This window comes from Oncorhynchus kisutch, unplaced genomic scaffold, assembly GCF_002021735.2.
Source record: "Oncorhynchus kisutch isolate 150728-3 unplaced genomic scaffold, Okis_V2 Okis01b-Okis20b_hom, whole genome shotgun sequence".
Taxonomy (NCBI): Eukaryota; Metazoa; Chordata; class Actinopteri; order Salmoniformes; family Salmonidae; genus Oncorhynchus; species Oncorhynchus kisutch.
Window position 1 is genome coordinate 6,721,617 of NW_022261978.1, and position 13,814 is coordinate 6,735,430.

The window sequence follows — 13,814 nt, forward strand, 5'->3', positions numbered from 1 at the left end:
CTCTCTGTCTCTCTGTGTCTCTCTGTCTCTCTGTCTCTCTGTCTCTCTCTGTCTCTCTGTCTCTCTGTCTCTCTGTCTCTCTCTGTCTCTCTCTGTCTCTCTCTGTCTCTCTGTCTCTCTGTCTCTCTGTCTCTCTGTCTCTCTGTCTCTCTCTGTCTCTCTGTCTCTCTGTCTCTCTGTCTCTCTCTGTCTCTCTGTCTCTCTCTGTCTCTCTGTCTCTCTGTCTCTCTCTGTCTCTCTGTCTCTCTGTCTCTCTGTCTCTCTCTGTCTCTCTCTGTCTCTCTGTCTCTCTGTCTCTCTCTCTCTCTGTCTCTCTGTCTCTCTGTCTCTCTGTGTCTCTCTCTGTCTCTCTGTCTCTCTGTCTCTCTGTCTCTCTCTGTCTCTCTGTCTCTCTCTGTCTCTCTGTCTCTCTCTGTCTCTCTGTCTCTCTGTCTCTCTGTCTCTCTGTCTCTCTGTCTCTCTCTGTCTCTCTGTCCTCTCTCTGTCTCTCTCTGTCTCCTGTGTCTCCTCACAGGTCTTAATTTCAGTCTGCTGGGGAACCTAGAGGCCAGATATTGTCCCTGGGGCTACACAGCCAAAGGGAGTCAACAATGTGGTGATATGGATGAGTGTAAAGAGTGGGACAGTAACCCACCCTGTGGAAGTAATGCCGCATGTTACAACACACAGGGGAGCTTCTACTGTCAGTGTCTACCTGGGTTCAGATCCACAACGACTGTCCAGTTTACTGCTCTCACTGGGGAGTGTAAGGGTGAGGATTATAGTGTGTGTGTGTGTGTACGTGAATATTACATGTCAAGGTAACAAACCATTACTTGGTCTTATCTGTGCAGTACTGAGAGTTTGTAGACCATGTTAATGATCATCAACTGTGTGTGGGTGTGCGGGGGGGGGGGGGGGGGGGGGGGGGGGTCAGGGAATAATGATATTATTCTATATAAATTGTGTTAAATTAGCTGTGTCAGTTCTGGAATACACACTGTCTTGAGGTCCTGGAGGAGAGATTATGGAATCACTGGAGGAGAGGTTAGGGATTCACTGGAGGAGGGATTATGGAATCACTGGAGGAGAGGTTAGGGAGGTAAAGCTCCGCCTTATCTCAGCTCACTGGTCGCAATGGCAACACCCATCCGTAGCACGCGCTCCAGCAGGTATATCTCACTGATCATCCCTAAAGCAAACACCTCATTTGGCCGCCTTTCGTTCCAGTACTCTGCTGCCTGTGACTGGAACGAATTGCAAAAATCGCTGAAGTTGGAGACTTTATCTCCCTCACCAACTTCAAACATCAGCTATCTGAGCAGCTAACCGATCGCTGCAGCTGTACATAGTCTATTGGTAAATAGCCCACCCATTTTCACCTACCTCATCCCCATACTGTTTTTATTTATTTACTTTTCTGCTCTTTTGCACTACCAATATCTCTACCTGTACATGACCATCTGATCATTTATCACTCCAGTGTTAATCTGCAAAATTGTTATTATTCGCCTACCTCCTCATGCCTTTTGCACACATTGTATATAGACTCCCCCTTTGTTTTCTACTGTGTTATTGACTTGTAAATTGTTTACTCCATGTGTAACTCTGTGTTGTCTGCTCACACTGCTATGCTTTATCTTGGCCAGGTCGCAGTTGCAAATGAGAACTTGTTCTCAACTAGCCTACCTGGTTAAATAAAGGTGTTCTCAACTAGACTACCTGGTTAAATAAAGGTGTTCTCAACTAGCCTACCTGCTTAAATAAAGGTGTTCTCAACTAGCCTACCTGGTTAAATAAAGGTGTTCTCAACTAGACTACCTGGTTAAATCAAGGTGAAATAAATAAAATAAATCAAAAAAGGGATTCACTGGAGGAGAGATTATGGAATCACTGGAGGACAGATTCACTGGAGGAGAGATTATGGAATCACTGGAGGAGAGGTTATTGAATCACTGGAGGAGAGGTTAGGGAATCACTGGAGGAGAGGTTAGGGAATCACTGGAGGAGAGGTTAGGGATTCACTGGAGGAGAGATTATGGAATCACTGGAGGAGAGATTATGGAACCACTGGAGGAGAGGTTAGGGAATCACTGGAGGAGAGATTAGGGAATCACTGGAGGAGAGGTTAGGGAATCACTGGAGGAGAGGCTAGGGATTCACTGGAGGAGAGGTTAGGGAGTCACTGGAGGAGAGGTTAGGGATTCACTGGAGGAGAGGTTATCACTGGAGGAGAGGTTAAGGATTCACTGGAGGAGAGGTTATCACTGGAGGAGAGATTTTGTAATCACTGGAGGACAGGTTATGGATTCACTGCGCTATCACCATGTTTCCATCTCTCTACAGACCTCGATGAGTGTCAGGGGAAAGTACAGCTTTGTACCAGCAACACCATTTGCCTCAACACCATCGGGAGCTTCAACTGCCAATGCAAACCTGGTTTCAAATTCTCTGCTTATGCTGGGCACTGTGAAGGTTAGTCCAACATGAGGGCATCATTGTATGTTTGTCTTCTCTTGAATGAATGATTGACTGCTTCAGCTGGAAACATCACTACATACTGTGTATATTTTGTGTATGATCAAGGACAAAACAGAGTGAAACCCTCTTTCCTACACCCCTTCTCTCTCTCTCTCTCTCCCCCCTCTCTCCCTATATCTCTCTTCCTATCTCCCTCTCCCCTCTCCCCATTCTCTCAGTCTTACCCTCTCTCTCTCTCTCTCCCTCCTCTCTCCCTATATCTCTCTTCCTATCTCCCTCTCCCCCTCTCCCCATTCTCTCTCTCTTACCCTCTCTCTCTCTCTCTCTCTCTCTCTCTCCCCCCTCTCTCCCTATATCTCTCTTCCTATCTCCCTCTCCCCCTCTCCCCATTCTCTCTCTCTTACCCTCTCTCTTTGTCTCTGTCTCTCTCTTTCTTTCTCTCATTATCTCTGTATTTATCTCTGGTCCTCTTGTAGACATCAATGAGTGTAGCGACAGCAACAGCTATGAATGCCACGTTATCAGCTACTGTACAAAAACCATGATATTATTCTATGTAAGTTGTGTCAATGTGATTATGTGTATTTACATATTCATGTAGAGGAAACAGCAACAGCCGAGTGAGAGGCTCAGGTCTCAGTTTAGATTGTCTGTGCGTGTTTGTGTGCTTGTCTGTATGTGTGAATCCTACATGTCAAGGAAACAAAACGTTACTTTGCATTATCTTCTCTGTTCTGTGCCATATTTGTAGAGCGGTGATTCCCCAACTTCTCCTCTAGAAAAACAGAAAGTCCTCTTCTTTGAAGTATTCCACAACTAGCACAGCTGATTCTAATGGTCACCTGATCATCAAGCCTTTCATTTGTTAAATCAGCTACATTAGTTACATCAAATACGTGGAGAGGATAAGGAGAGGTTAGGGAATCACTGGGGGAAAGGTTAGGGAATCACTGGGGGAGAGGTTAGGGAATCACTGGGTGAGAGGTTAGGGAATCACTGGAGGAGAGGTTAGGGAATCACTGGAGGAGAGGTTAGGGAATCACTGGAGGAGAGGTTAGGGAATCACTGGAGGAGAGGTTAGGGAATCACTGGGGGAGAGGTTAGGGAATCACTGGGGGAGAGGTTAGGGAATCACTGGAGGAGAGGTTAGGTAATCACTTGAAGAGAGATTAGGGAATCACTGGAAGAGAGGTTAGGGAATCACTGGAGGAGAGGTTAGGGAGTCACTGGAAGGAGAGGTTAAGGAATCACTGAATGAGAGGTTAGGGAGTCACTGGATGAGAGGTTGGGGAATCACTGGAGGAGAGGTTAGGGTGTCACTGGAGGAGAGGTTAGGGTGTCACTGGAGGAGAGGTTAGGGAGTCACTGGAGGAGAAGTTATGGAGTCACTGCCCTATCAACATGTTTCCTTCTCTCTTCAGACCTCGATGAGTGCCAGGAGACACCTCAGGTTTGTGGCAGCAACACCAGTTGCCTCAACACCTTCGGGAGCTACCACTGCCAGTGCCAACCTGGGTTCAGATTCTCTAATCACACTTTGATGGTGAGTTCTGTTGATTGATTGATTGATTGATTGACTGCTTTAGCTTGAGACATCACTACATACTGTACATATGTATGTATGGGCAGAGTTAATAGAGTCCATAAAGACTATAGCATTTATGTTTATATAGACTATTGAGAATATGGATTCAAAGGGACTGAAGATGCCTTAGTGACAATAGATACTAAAGAGACTATAGGGACAATAGCTACTAAGGCAACCACTGAGACTAAAGCATTTATGTTTCTATAGACTATTGAGACTATCGATACTGAGGGACTATAGATACTAAAGAGACTATAGGGACAATAGCTACTAAGGAATCCACTGAGACTAAAGCATTTATGTTTCTATAGACTATTGAGACTATCGATACTGAGGGACTATAGATACTAAAGAGACTATAGAGACTGTAGAGGAACCGCAGAAGAAGGTAACGACAAGAGAATGGTTGAAGATGCATAAGGAGTAACCCGAGGGGATTCCTGGGTGTGTTGGGGAATAGTACTAAGGGAATGTGGATATGAGTGTTGAAATGACAGGTTAAGATGATTGACATTTGGATATTAAGAGATTGAAATGTGGATATTAACACATCGATATTTGGAAAATAATTGGTAAGCTGAAGTATTGAATTTGGGATAATAAGAGATATTATTTGTACTGAGTGAATGAGAGCTTTCAGGGGTATTAATATTGGTTTGAAATAGGTGTGTGTATGAATGAATAACTCAACCAGTTCTGTCCACTGGTTTGAAAGAGGTGTGTGTATGAATGAATACCCCAACCACTTCTGTCCACTGGTTTGAAAGAGGTGTGTGTCTGAATGAATACCCCAACCAGTTCCAGCCACTGGTTTGAAAGAGGTGTGTGTCTGAATGAATACCCCAACCAGTTCTGTCCACTGGTTTGAAAGAGGTGTGTATCTGAATGAATACACCAACCAGTACTGTCCACTGGTTTGAAAGAGGTGTGTGTATGAATGAATACCCCAACCAGTTCTGTCCACCGATTTGAAAGAGGTGTGTGTATGAATGAATACCCCAACCAGTTCTGTCCACTGGTTTGAAAGAGGTGTGTATCTGAATGAATACCCCAACCAGTTCTGTCCACTGGTTTGAAAGAGGTGTGTATCTGAATGAATACCCCAACCAGTTCTGTCCACTGGTTTGAAAGAGGTGTGTGTATGAATGAATACCCCAACCAGTTCTGTCCACTGGTTTGAAAGAGGTGTGTGTATGAATGAATACCCCAACCAGTTCTGTCCACTGGTTTGAAAGAGGTGTGTGTCTGAATGAATACCCCAACCAGTTCTGTACACTGGTTTGAAAGAGGTGTGTGTTTGAATGAATAACTCAACCAGTTCTGTCCACTGGTTTGAAAGAGGTGTGTGTCTGAATTAATACCCCAACCAAATCTGTGAGCTGAGTTTTTAACATTATATAGGGATTCTGCATGATGTGAAGATATGAAAAGAGAGAGTACTATTACCAAATATACTGTATGAATATTATACTCAGGTACTAGAGATGTGATGATGTAACAATGTATGTAGAGTATAATGGTTTACTAGAGATGTGATGATGTAACAATGTAGGTAGAGTATAATGTGTTACTAGAGATGTGATGATGTAACAATGTATGTGGAGTATAATGGTTTACTAGAGATGTGATGATGTAACAATGTATGTAGAGTATAATGTGGTACTAGAGATGTGATGATGTAAATATGTATGTAGAGTATAATGGTTTACTAGAGATGTGATGATGTAACAATGTATGTAGAGTATGATGGTTTACTAGAGATGTGATGATGTAACAATGTATGTAGAGTATAATGGGTTACTAGAGATGTGATGATGTAACAATGTATGTAGAGTATAATGGGTTACTAGAGATGTGATGATGTAACAATGTATGTAGAGTATAATGGGTTACTAGAGATGTGATGATGTAACAATGTATGTAGAGTATAATGGGTTACTAGAGATGTGATGATGTAACAATGTATGTAGAGTATAATGTGTTACTAGAGATGTGATGATGTAACAATGTATGTAGAGTATAATGGGTTACTAGAGATGTGATGATGTAACAATGTATGTAGAGTATAATGTGGTACTAGAGATTTGTTAATGTAATATGTTGTTAGTGGCTTTCAGAGAGCACTTTAATAATGTGGTGTCTTAGTATTTTGAAGTGTTTTGAATACAAGGTCATACGAGGAAAAGAGGAATTGAGACTCATCATATTAGAGGCTGTCATCTGTTGTTTGGGTTAAAGATAAGCTTCCTGTGGACAAATAGATAAGCTGCCAGTGAAAATGAACAGAACTCACTGAACTCAAACAGGCTGTAAGGGACATTTGGGACAGAAAGAGTAGACAGTACAAGTCAAAAGTTAGGACACGCCTACTCATTCAAGGGTTTTCTTTATTTGAACTATTTTCTACTATCAAATAACACATATGGAATCATGTAGTAACCAAAAAAGTGTAAAATAAATTTAAGTAGCCGCCCTTGCGTTGATGACAGCTTTGCACACTCTTGGCATTATCTCAAACAGCTTCATGAGGTAGTCACCTGGAATGCATTTCAATTAACAGGTTTGCTTTGTTAAAAGTTCATTTGAAGAGGCAGGGGTGGTATACAGAATATAGCCTTATTTGGTAAAAGACCAAGTCCACATTATGGCAAGAACAGCTCAAATAAACAAAGAGAAACGTCAGTCCATCATTACTTTAAGCCGTGAAGGTCAGTCAATGTGGAACATTTCAAGAACTTACTTTAAGCCATGAAGGTCAGTCAATGTGGAACATTTCAAGAACTTACTTTTAGCCATGAATGTCAGTCAATGTGGAACATTTCAAGAACTTTAAAAGTTTCATCAAGTGCAGTCACAACAAACATCAAGCACTATGATGAAACTGTCTCTCATGAGGACCGCCACAGGAAAGGAAGACCCAGAGTCACCTCTGCTGCAGAGGATCAGTATTATAGTTACCAGCCTCAGCGATTGCAGCCCAATTAAATGCTTCACAGAGTTCAAATAACAGACTCATCTCAACATCAACTGTTCAGAGGAGACTGCATGAATCAGGCCTTCATGGTCAAATTACTGCAAAGAAACCACTACTAAATGACTCCAATAATAAGAAGAGATTTGCTTGCACCAAGAAACACAAGAAATAGTCATTAAACCGATGAAAATTTGCCCTTTGGTCTGATGAGTCCAAATGTGAGTTTTTTGGTTCCAACCGCCGTGTCGTTGTGAGACACAGAGTAGGTGAACTGATGATCTCCGCATGTGTGGTTCCCACCGTGAAGCATGGAGGAGGAGGTGTAATGGTGTGGGGGTGCTTTGCTGGTGACACGGTCTGTGTTTTATTTAGAATTCAAGGCACACTTAACCAGCATGGCTACCACAGCATTCTGCAGCGATACGCCATCCAATCTGGTTTGCACTTAGTGGGACTATCATTTGTTTTTCAACAGGACAATGACCCAACACACCTCCAGGCTGTGTAAGGGCTGTTTTACCAAGAAGGAAAGTGACAGAGTGCTGCATCCGATGACCTGGCCTCCACAATCACCCGACCTCAAACCCAATATACATGGTTTGGGATGAGTTGGACTGCATAGTGAACGAAAAGCAGCCAACATATGCTCAGCATATGTGGGAACTCCTTCAAGACTTTTGGAAAAGCATTCGAGGTGAAGCTGGTTTAGAGAATGCCAAGAGTGTGCAAAGCTGTCATGAAGGCAACGGGGGGCTACTTTGAAGAATCTAAAACATAGATTATATTTTGGTTTGTTTAAAACTTTTTTAGTTACTACATGATTCCATATGTGTTATATTCATAGTTTTGATGTCTTCACTGTTATTTTATAATGTTGAAAATAGTAAAATAAAGAAAAACCCTTGAATGAGTAGGTGTGTCTACACCTGCATTGCTTGCTGTTTGGGGTTTTAGGCTGGGTTTCTGTACAGCACTTTGAGATATCAGCTGATGTACGAAGGGCTATATAAATAAATTTGATTTGATTTGATTTGATTTGTCCAATCTGTGGACTGGTTCTGCATGTCAATGCAACAGGTTCAAAATGATTAGATTACAAGAAAGGAGCTGGGATTGTTTACTTTAGAAGGTGCCTATTCTACTTAATGGGACACTGTATCATCTGAAGTGTCTGAAGTATGATTCTGTTTAATGGGACACTGTATCATCTGAAGTGTCTGAAGTATGATTCTGTTTAATGGGACACTGTATCATCTGAAGTGTCTGAAGTATGATTCTGTTTACACATGGTTTCATCAAGACTTCTTGCCCAAGATGCAATAAACTCGATTAAGATGAAGACTTTTAGCACTAATTATTAGATTTAGATGAAGACTTTTAGCACTAATTATTAGATTAAGATGAAGACTTTTAGCACTGATTATTAGATTAAGATGAAGACTTTTAGCACTAATTAAGATGTAGCATAGTGAAAACTAAGTATATGTTTATTTTCTTTCTTCCAGGACTGATGGAAATTCCACTATCAAGTTTTCTGATGAGTTTACCAATGATTTTGTCACGTTTGCTCCTGCTCCCCCTCTCTGACGCTCGAGGTTGCCAGACGGCTCATCATTACTCACACCTCTCCCATCGTTACGCGCCCCAGCGCTTCATCGGACTCACCTGGACTCCATCACGGCATTGATTATCTACCCTATATCTGTCACCCCCTCCAGTTAATTTTCCGCGTCTGCATTGATGTTGTTTTGTTTCTCCTGTCCAGACGCTGTTCCTGTTTTTCGTGTCTGTTAATCCATTAAATATTCATACCCTGTACTTACTTCTCATCTCCCAGCGTCTGGCATCACAGAGCCATTACAGATTGTGTACATTTCCTTTTTAAAGACTTGCTGAGGCATTTATCAGTTAGTGACACTGTTGTAATATACAGTATAAAGATACCTGGATCAGGCTGTTTTTTAATAGATTTTTATTGAACCTTTATTTAACTGGACAAGTCAGTTAATTAAAAACTAAATTTGATTTACCATGATGCCCTAGGAACAGTGGGTTAACTGCCTTGTTCAGAGGCAGAACGACATATATGTTTTTCTTCCAGCTCTGGGGATTCGATCTAGCAACCATTCGGTTATTGTCCCAATGCTCTAACCACTAGGCTACTGCCGCCCCTTAGCATACCTATCTCCCTGCTGTTAACCTCTCTTGGGTAGGGGGCAGTATTTTCACCTCCGGATGAAAAGCGTGCCCAAAGTAAATTGCCTGTTACTCAGGCCCAGAATTTCGCATATGCATATAATTAGTAGATTCGGATAGAAAACACTCTAAAGTTTCCAAAACGTTTAAAATAATATGCCTATGAGAATAACAGAACTGATATGACAGGCGAAAACCTGAGACAAATTCATCCAGGAAGTGGAATTGTTTTCATGTGGCTGTTTTTCAACTCAATACCAATAGAGAATCCAATGGGTTAGGAATCATATTGCAGTTCCTATGGCTTCCACTAGATGTCAACAGTCTTTGTCCGGTTTAAATATTATTGATTATAAATACAATTAACAACCTGAGGATGAATTATAAGTGTAACTGGGAGTCTCTGAGTGCAACCATATGAAGATCATCAAAGGTAAGTGATTCATTTTATCGCTATTTCTGACTTTAGTGACTCCTCGACTTGGCTGGTAAATGATTGTATGCTTTTTTTTTACACGGGGCGCTGTCCTCAGATAATCACATGGTATGCTTTCACCGTAAAGCCTTTTTGAAATTTGACACAGCGGCTGGATTAACAAGAAGTTAATCTTTAAGGGAGATCCCTCATTATTTGTTTGTACAAATGTTGCACAAAGGGAAATTGTCCTGTTAATCCAACCACGGTGTCAGATTTCTAAAATGCTTTTCGGCAAAAGCATACCTAGCCCAGAACATACCTAGCCTAGATCATAGCCCAGTTGACAAATTATTCCAAACAGTAACCAGCCAAGCAGAAGCGTTACAAAACTCAGAAATGGAGATAAAATTAATCCCTTACCTTTGATGATCTTCATATGGTGGCAATCAGAAGACATTCATTTACTCAATAAATGTTCATTTTGTTCAATAAAGTCTCTTTACATCCAAAAACCTCAGTTTTGTTCGCACGTTTTCTTCAGTAATCCACAGGCTCAAACGCAGTCAAAACAGGCAGACAAAAAAATGATATCCTTAAAGTACATAGAAACATGTCAAACGATGTTTATATTCAATCCTCAGGTTGTTTTTGGCCTAAATGATCTATAAATTTTCAACCGGACAATAACATTGTCAATATAAAAGGTAAACAAGAAATGCGCTCTCTCGGGATTGTGCATGAAAAAGCTCTGCGACACGGTAGTGTCCACTCATTCAGACTGGTCTTACTCCCTCATTTATAAGAATACAAGCCTGAAACGATTTCTAAAGACTGTTGACATCTAGTGGAAGACATAGGATCTGCAAATTGAGTCCTAAATCAATGGATACTGTAATGGCATTGAATAGAAAACTACAAAATCCCCCCCCCCCAAAAAGACTTCCTGAATGGATTTTTCTCAGATTTTCGCCTGTTAAATCAGTTCTGTTTTACTCACAGACACGATTTTAACAGTTTTGGAAACTTTAGAGTATTTTCTATCCAAATCTACCAAATCTACCAGTTATATGCATATCATATCTTCTGGTCCCGAGTAGCAGGCTGTTTAATTATGGGCATGCTTTTCATCCAAAATTCTGAATGCTTCCTCCTACTCTAGAGAGATTAAGAAATGTACTGAAAACCCCAGTGTAAACCTTGTACACAAAATGTTTGAAATGTTTGAAACGTCTTTAAGATTCGGAAGTACGGGGAAAGAATGGAGAAATAAACACTCACTTAATAGGGTTGAATGACCTCCGACCTCTATTCTGCCTTTCAGGCCTAATCACCCTCACTAGAAAGGCTAGAGACATTGGGTGAGATTTAGATGTCAAATGTAAACACTGATAATTAGTAAGAAGATTATAAATTAAATCAGATTGGTCATGTACACATGTTTTATCAATAGTCCTATGTGTGATTCAGACCATGAGGAGGAGAGGGAGAGAGAGAGAGAGAGAGAGAGTGCTGCCCCTGAATGAGGGAAACCTGTCTCCAGTCCATATTATTATATCTTGAATTACCTTATGGGATACAATTATTTCCTTATGGAGTTATTAAGGTATGTCATTTGATTTAATTTGTTATTCTGATTTGTAAATTTTTTACTTAACCGGCAGTGTTGTTGTTGTTGTTTTGGACGCATAAAACACGATGTGAGTAATGTGTCAAAAGGGAAGAAGTGCATTGTGGTTGTTGTTCTTGGTTGTTGTTTGAATTGTGGTTTTTGTTTTGTTTGTTGTATGATGTTTTGTTTGTTTTGTTTTTGTCTTGCTTCCAAAAAAATCTCTCCAGATTGGTTCTGCTGTATGGTCGGGATTTCTCCCTAAGGGTTAGCCCTCTACCAAACCTGACCCTGTAACTCTGCAGTGAGGTCGTCAATGTTACAGGGAGTATAAGCCAATTTGATAAAATGGTTTTAACAGTGTGTTGTTATTCTATGTGACATTTGTCTTAGACATTTCTATTAAGAATATTGGTGGTAATAATTTGTCATACAGTAAATAGTTTGTCTGGTTTCAGGCTTTTAATTTTGAAAAACGACATGTTTAAATCCATTTTAACAATTTTAACAATTTTAACAATAGTTATCACAGTGTAATACAAGGAGGGAAAGTGAGGGAAAATGTTGCTGTCTGAAGAGGTAGCATTGAATTGTACACAGCATCTCCTCTCACTCTATCTTGGTTCGTGCAGGTGACTGTGACCTCCTCCTCAGACCAATTGGCAGTACGCCCAGAACATTGTTCTGTGAACCAAAAAGAGTATCTCAGTTTCAAGGTCCCAGATTTGAGAGAAGAAACCTTGTTAGTTATCAGTCAGTCAGTCACTTGCAGGAACCAACGTTGATGATGAATAATGAATCATGTAAATCATGCTTATATGAATTGTTTAGATAGCCGTATATTAGAGAACTAACGGGACTGTCCCGGCAGAGCTCCTGACCGATGTGTACTATGCATGAAGTTTGTTGGAACTTGCTGATAATAAAGAATGATTCATTTAAGTTTGACTTTGAGTCCCTGGTGGTAATTTCCACGACAACGCAGATAATATTATGTTGTCACATCAGCACGGCAATGGCTGTAATGGATACCCTGTTTGGTTTGAGCAAGTGTGATTGATAGGTGAGACCGGCATGTTTGTGTGTCCGTGTGTGTGTGTTTGTGTGTCTGTGTGTGTGGCAAGGGCTCAGCATGCTTTGTGTGTGTCCACTACAGATGAGGATGTGTGTGTGTATTTGTGCATTCGTGTGTGTGTGTGTGTGTGTGTGTGTGTGTGTGTGTATGTGTGTGTGTGTGTGATGCGAGGATCTCAGCTTAGCTTGTGTGTGTGTGTGTGTCCACTACAGATGAGGATGAGTGTGTGTGGGTTCCCTCGGTGCGCAGCCCTCTGTGCGCCCGGCACAGATGAGACGGCTGAGGCCATGCTATCCCTGACCCCTGAACCTGCCCTGACCTCTGACCCCCGACCTCTAACCCCATGACCCCTGTCTTTTGGCCACATTCCAATCCAGACATCTGCCTGAACTCACAGCTGTACCCATCACGTGATATAGCAGTAATCTGATGCCTGACTGAGCTGTAAGTCCAGCACAGACTGTGGGAGGAGCACAGTACTACAAAGAGCCATGACTACATGGAACTCTATTCCACAGTACTACATAGAGCCATGACTACATGGAACTCTATTCCACAGTACTACATAGAGCCATGACTACATGGAACTCTATTCCACAGTACTACATAGAGCCATGACTACATGGAACTCTATTCCACATCAAGTAACTCACGCCAACAGTACAGTTTGATTAAACAAGAAATACACCTTATGGAACAGCGGGGACTGTGAAGCAACATAGACAAGTGCATATAAACACAAGATAACATACACAGTATTCACTCATGTACACATGGATTTTGTGTTGTAGATAAGTGGTAGAAGAGTAGAGGCCTGAGGGACACACTTAATATGTTGTGAAATCTGTTATCAATGTAATGTAATGTTTTTAAAACTGCCTTCATTTTGCTGGAAGAGGAAGAGTAGCTGCTGCCTTGACAGGAACTAATGGGGATCCAGAATGAATACAACTACAGCTACGTAGCACACAGCCATTGGTTGAAGCAATGCAACGACTGCATTGTAGTTGGACTGGAACGTGACCCCGTACCCTAAACCAGTTTGAATGTGACCCCGTACCCTAAACCAGTTTGAACGTGACCCCGTACCCTAAACCAGTTTGAACGTGACCCAGTACCCTAAACCAGTATGAACGTGACCCCAACACATCGTCTTGCATGCGGCAGAACTAAGACTCGGGGTGCGTCCCAATAATCCCTCCTCTCTCGTGAAGTGTACACTTGTTCACTTTCCTTCACTGAACTCACACTAGAATGCCTCAACCAATCCAATGCTTTTAGATTTGAAGTAGTGAACAAGTGTACACTTCAGAGGAAAGGAGGGAGCAGTGTCCTGGAGTGGAATGTTTCTTAATATTTTTAATAATTTCATAATTAAGCAACTTTTTATAATTTTTTATCTAAAAAATCCATTGTTTCTATTTGAAACGTTGTTGTTATATTACACTGTAATGTGAAGTAATGTGAATATGAAGTTTAATATTGGAATGAAACTGA

At 41.3% G+C, this 13,814-nt stretch overlaps 1 protein-coding gene across 1 annotated transcript; it reads left to right on the forward strand.

Moving 5' to 3' along the window:
* Positions 1 to 518: 518 nt before the first annotated feature.
* LOC116359012 (adhesion G protein-coupled receptor E2-like) lies at positions 519 to 12,190 on the forward strand. The gene is made up of 4 exons (XM_031811620.1): positions 519 to 751; positions 2,326 to 2,454; positions 3,882 to 4,003; positions 8,528 to 12,190. The coding sequence occupies exons 1-4, from the start codon at positions 601 to 603 to the stop codon at positions 8,531 to 8,533; spliced, it is 408 nt and encodes a 135-aa protein (XP_031667480.1). The 5' UTR covers positions 519 to 600; the 3' UTR covers positions 8,534 to 12,190.
* The last annotated feature ends 1,624 nt before the right edge of the window (positions 12,191 to 13,814 follow it).

Coding starts and splice junctions, on each gene's coding strand:
- LOC116359012 (XM_031811620.1), top strand. CDS start 601: ATGGATGAGTGTAAAGAGTGGGACAGTAACCCACCCTGTGGAAGTAAT. Junction 752..2,325: donor TCTCACTGGGGAGTGTAAGG/GTGAGGATTATA, acceptor ATCTCTCTACAG/ACCTCGATGAGTGTCAGGGG. Junction 2,455..3,881: donor TTATGCTGGGCACTGTGAAG/GTTAGTCCAACA, acceptor TTCTCTCTTCAG/ACCTCGATGAGTGCCAGGAG.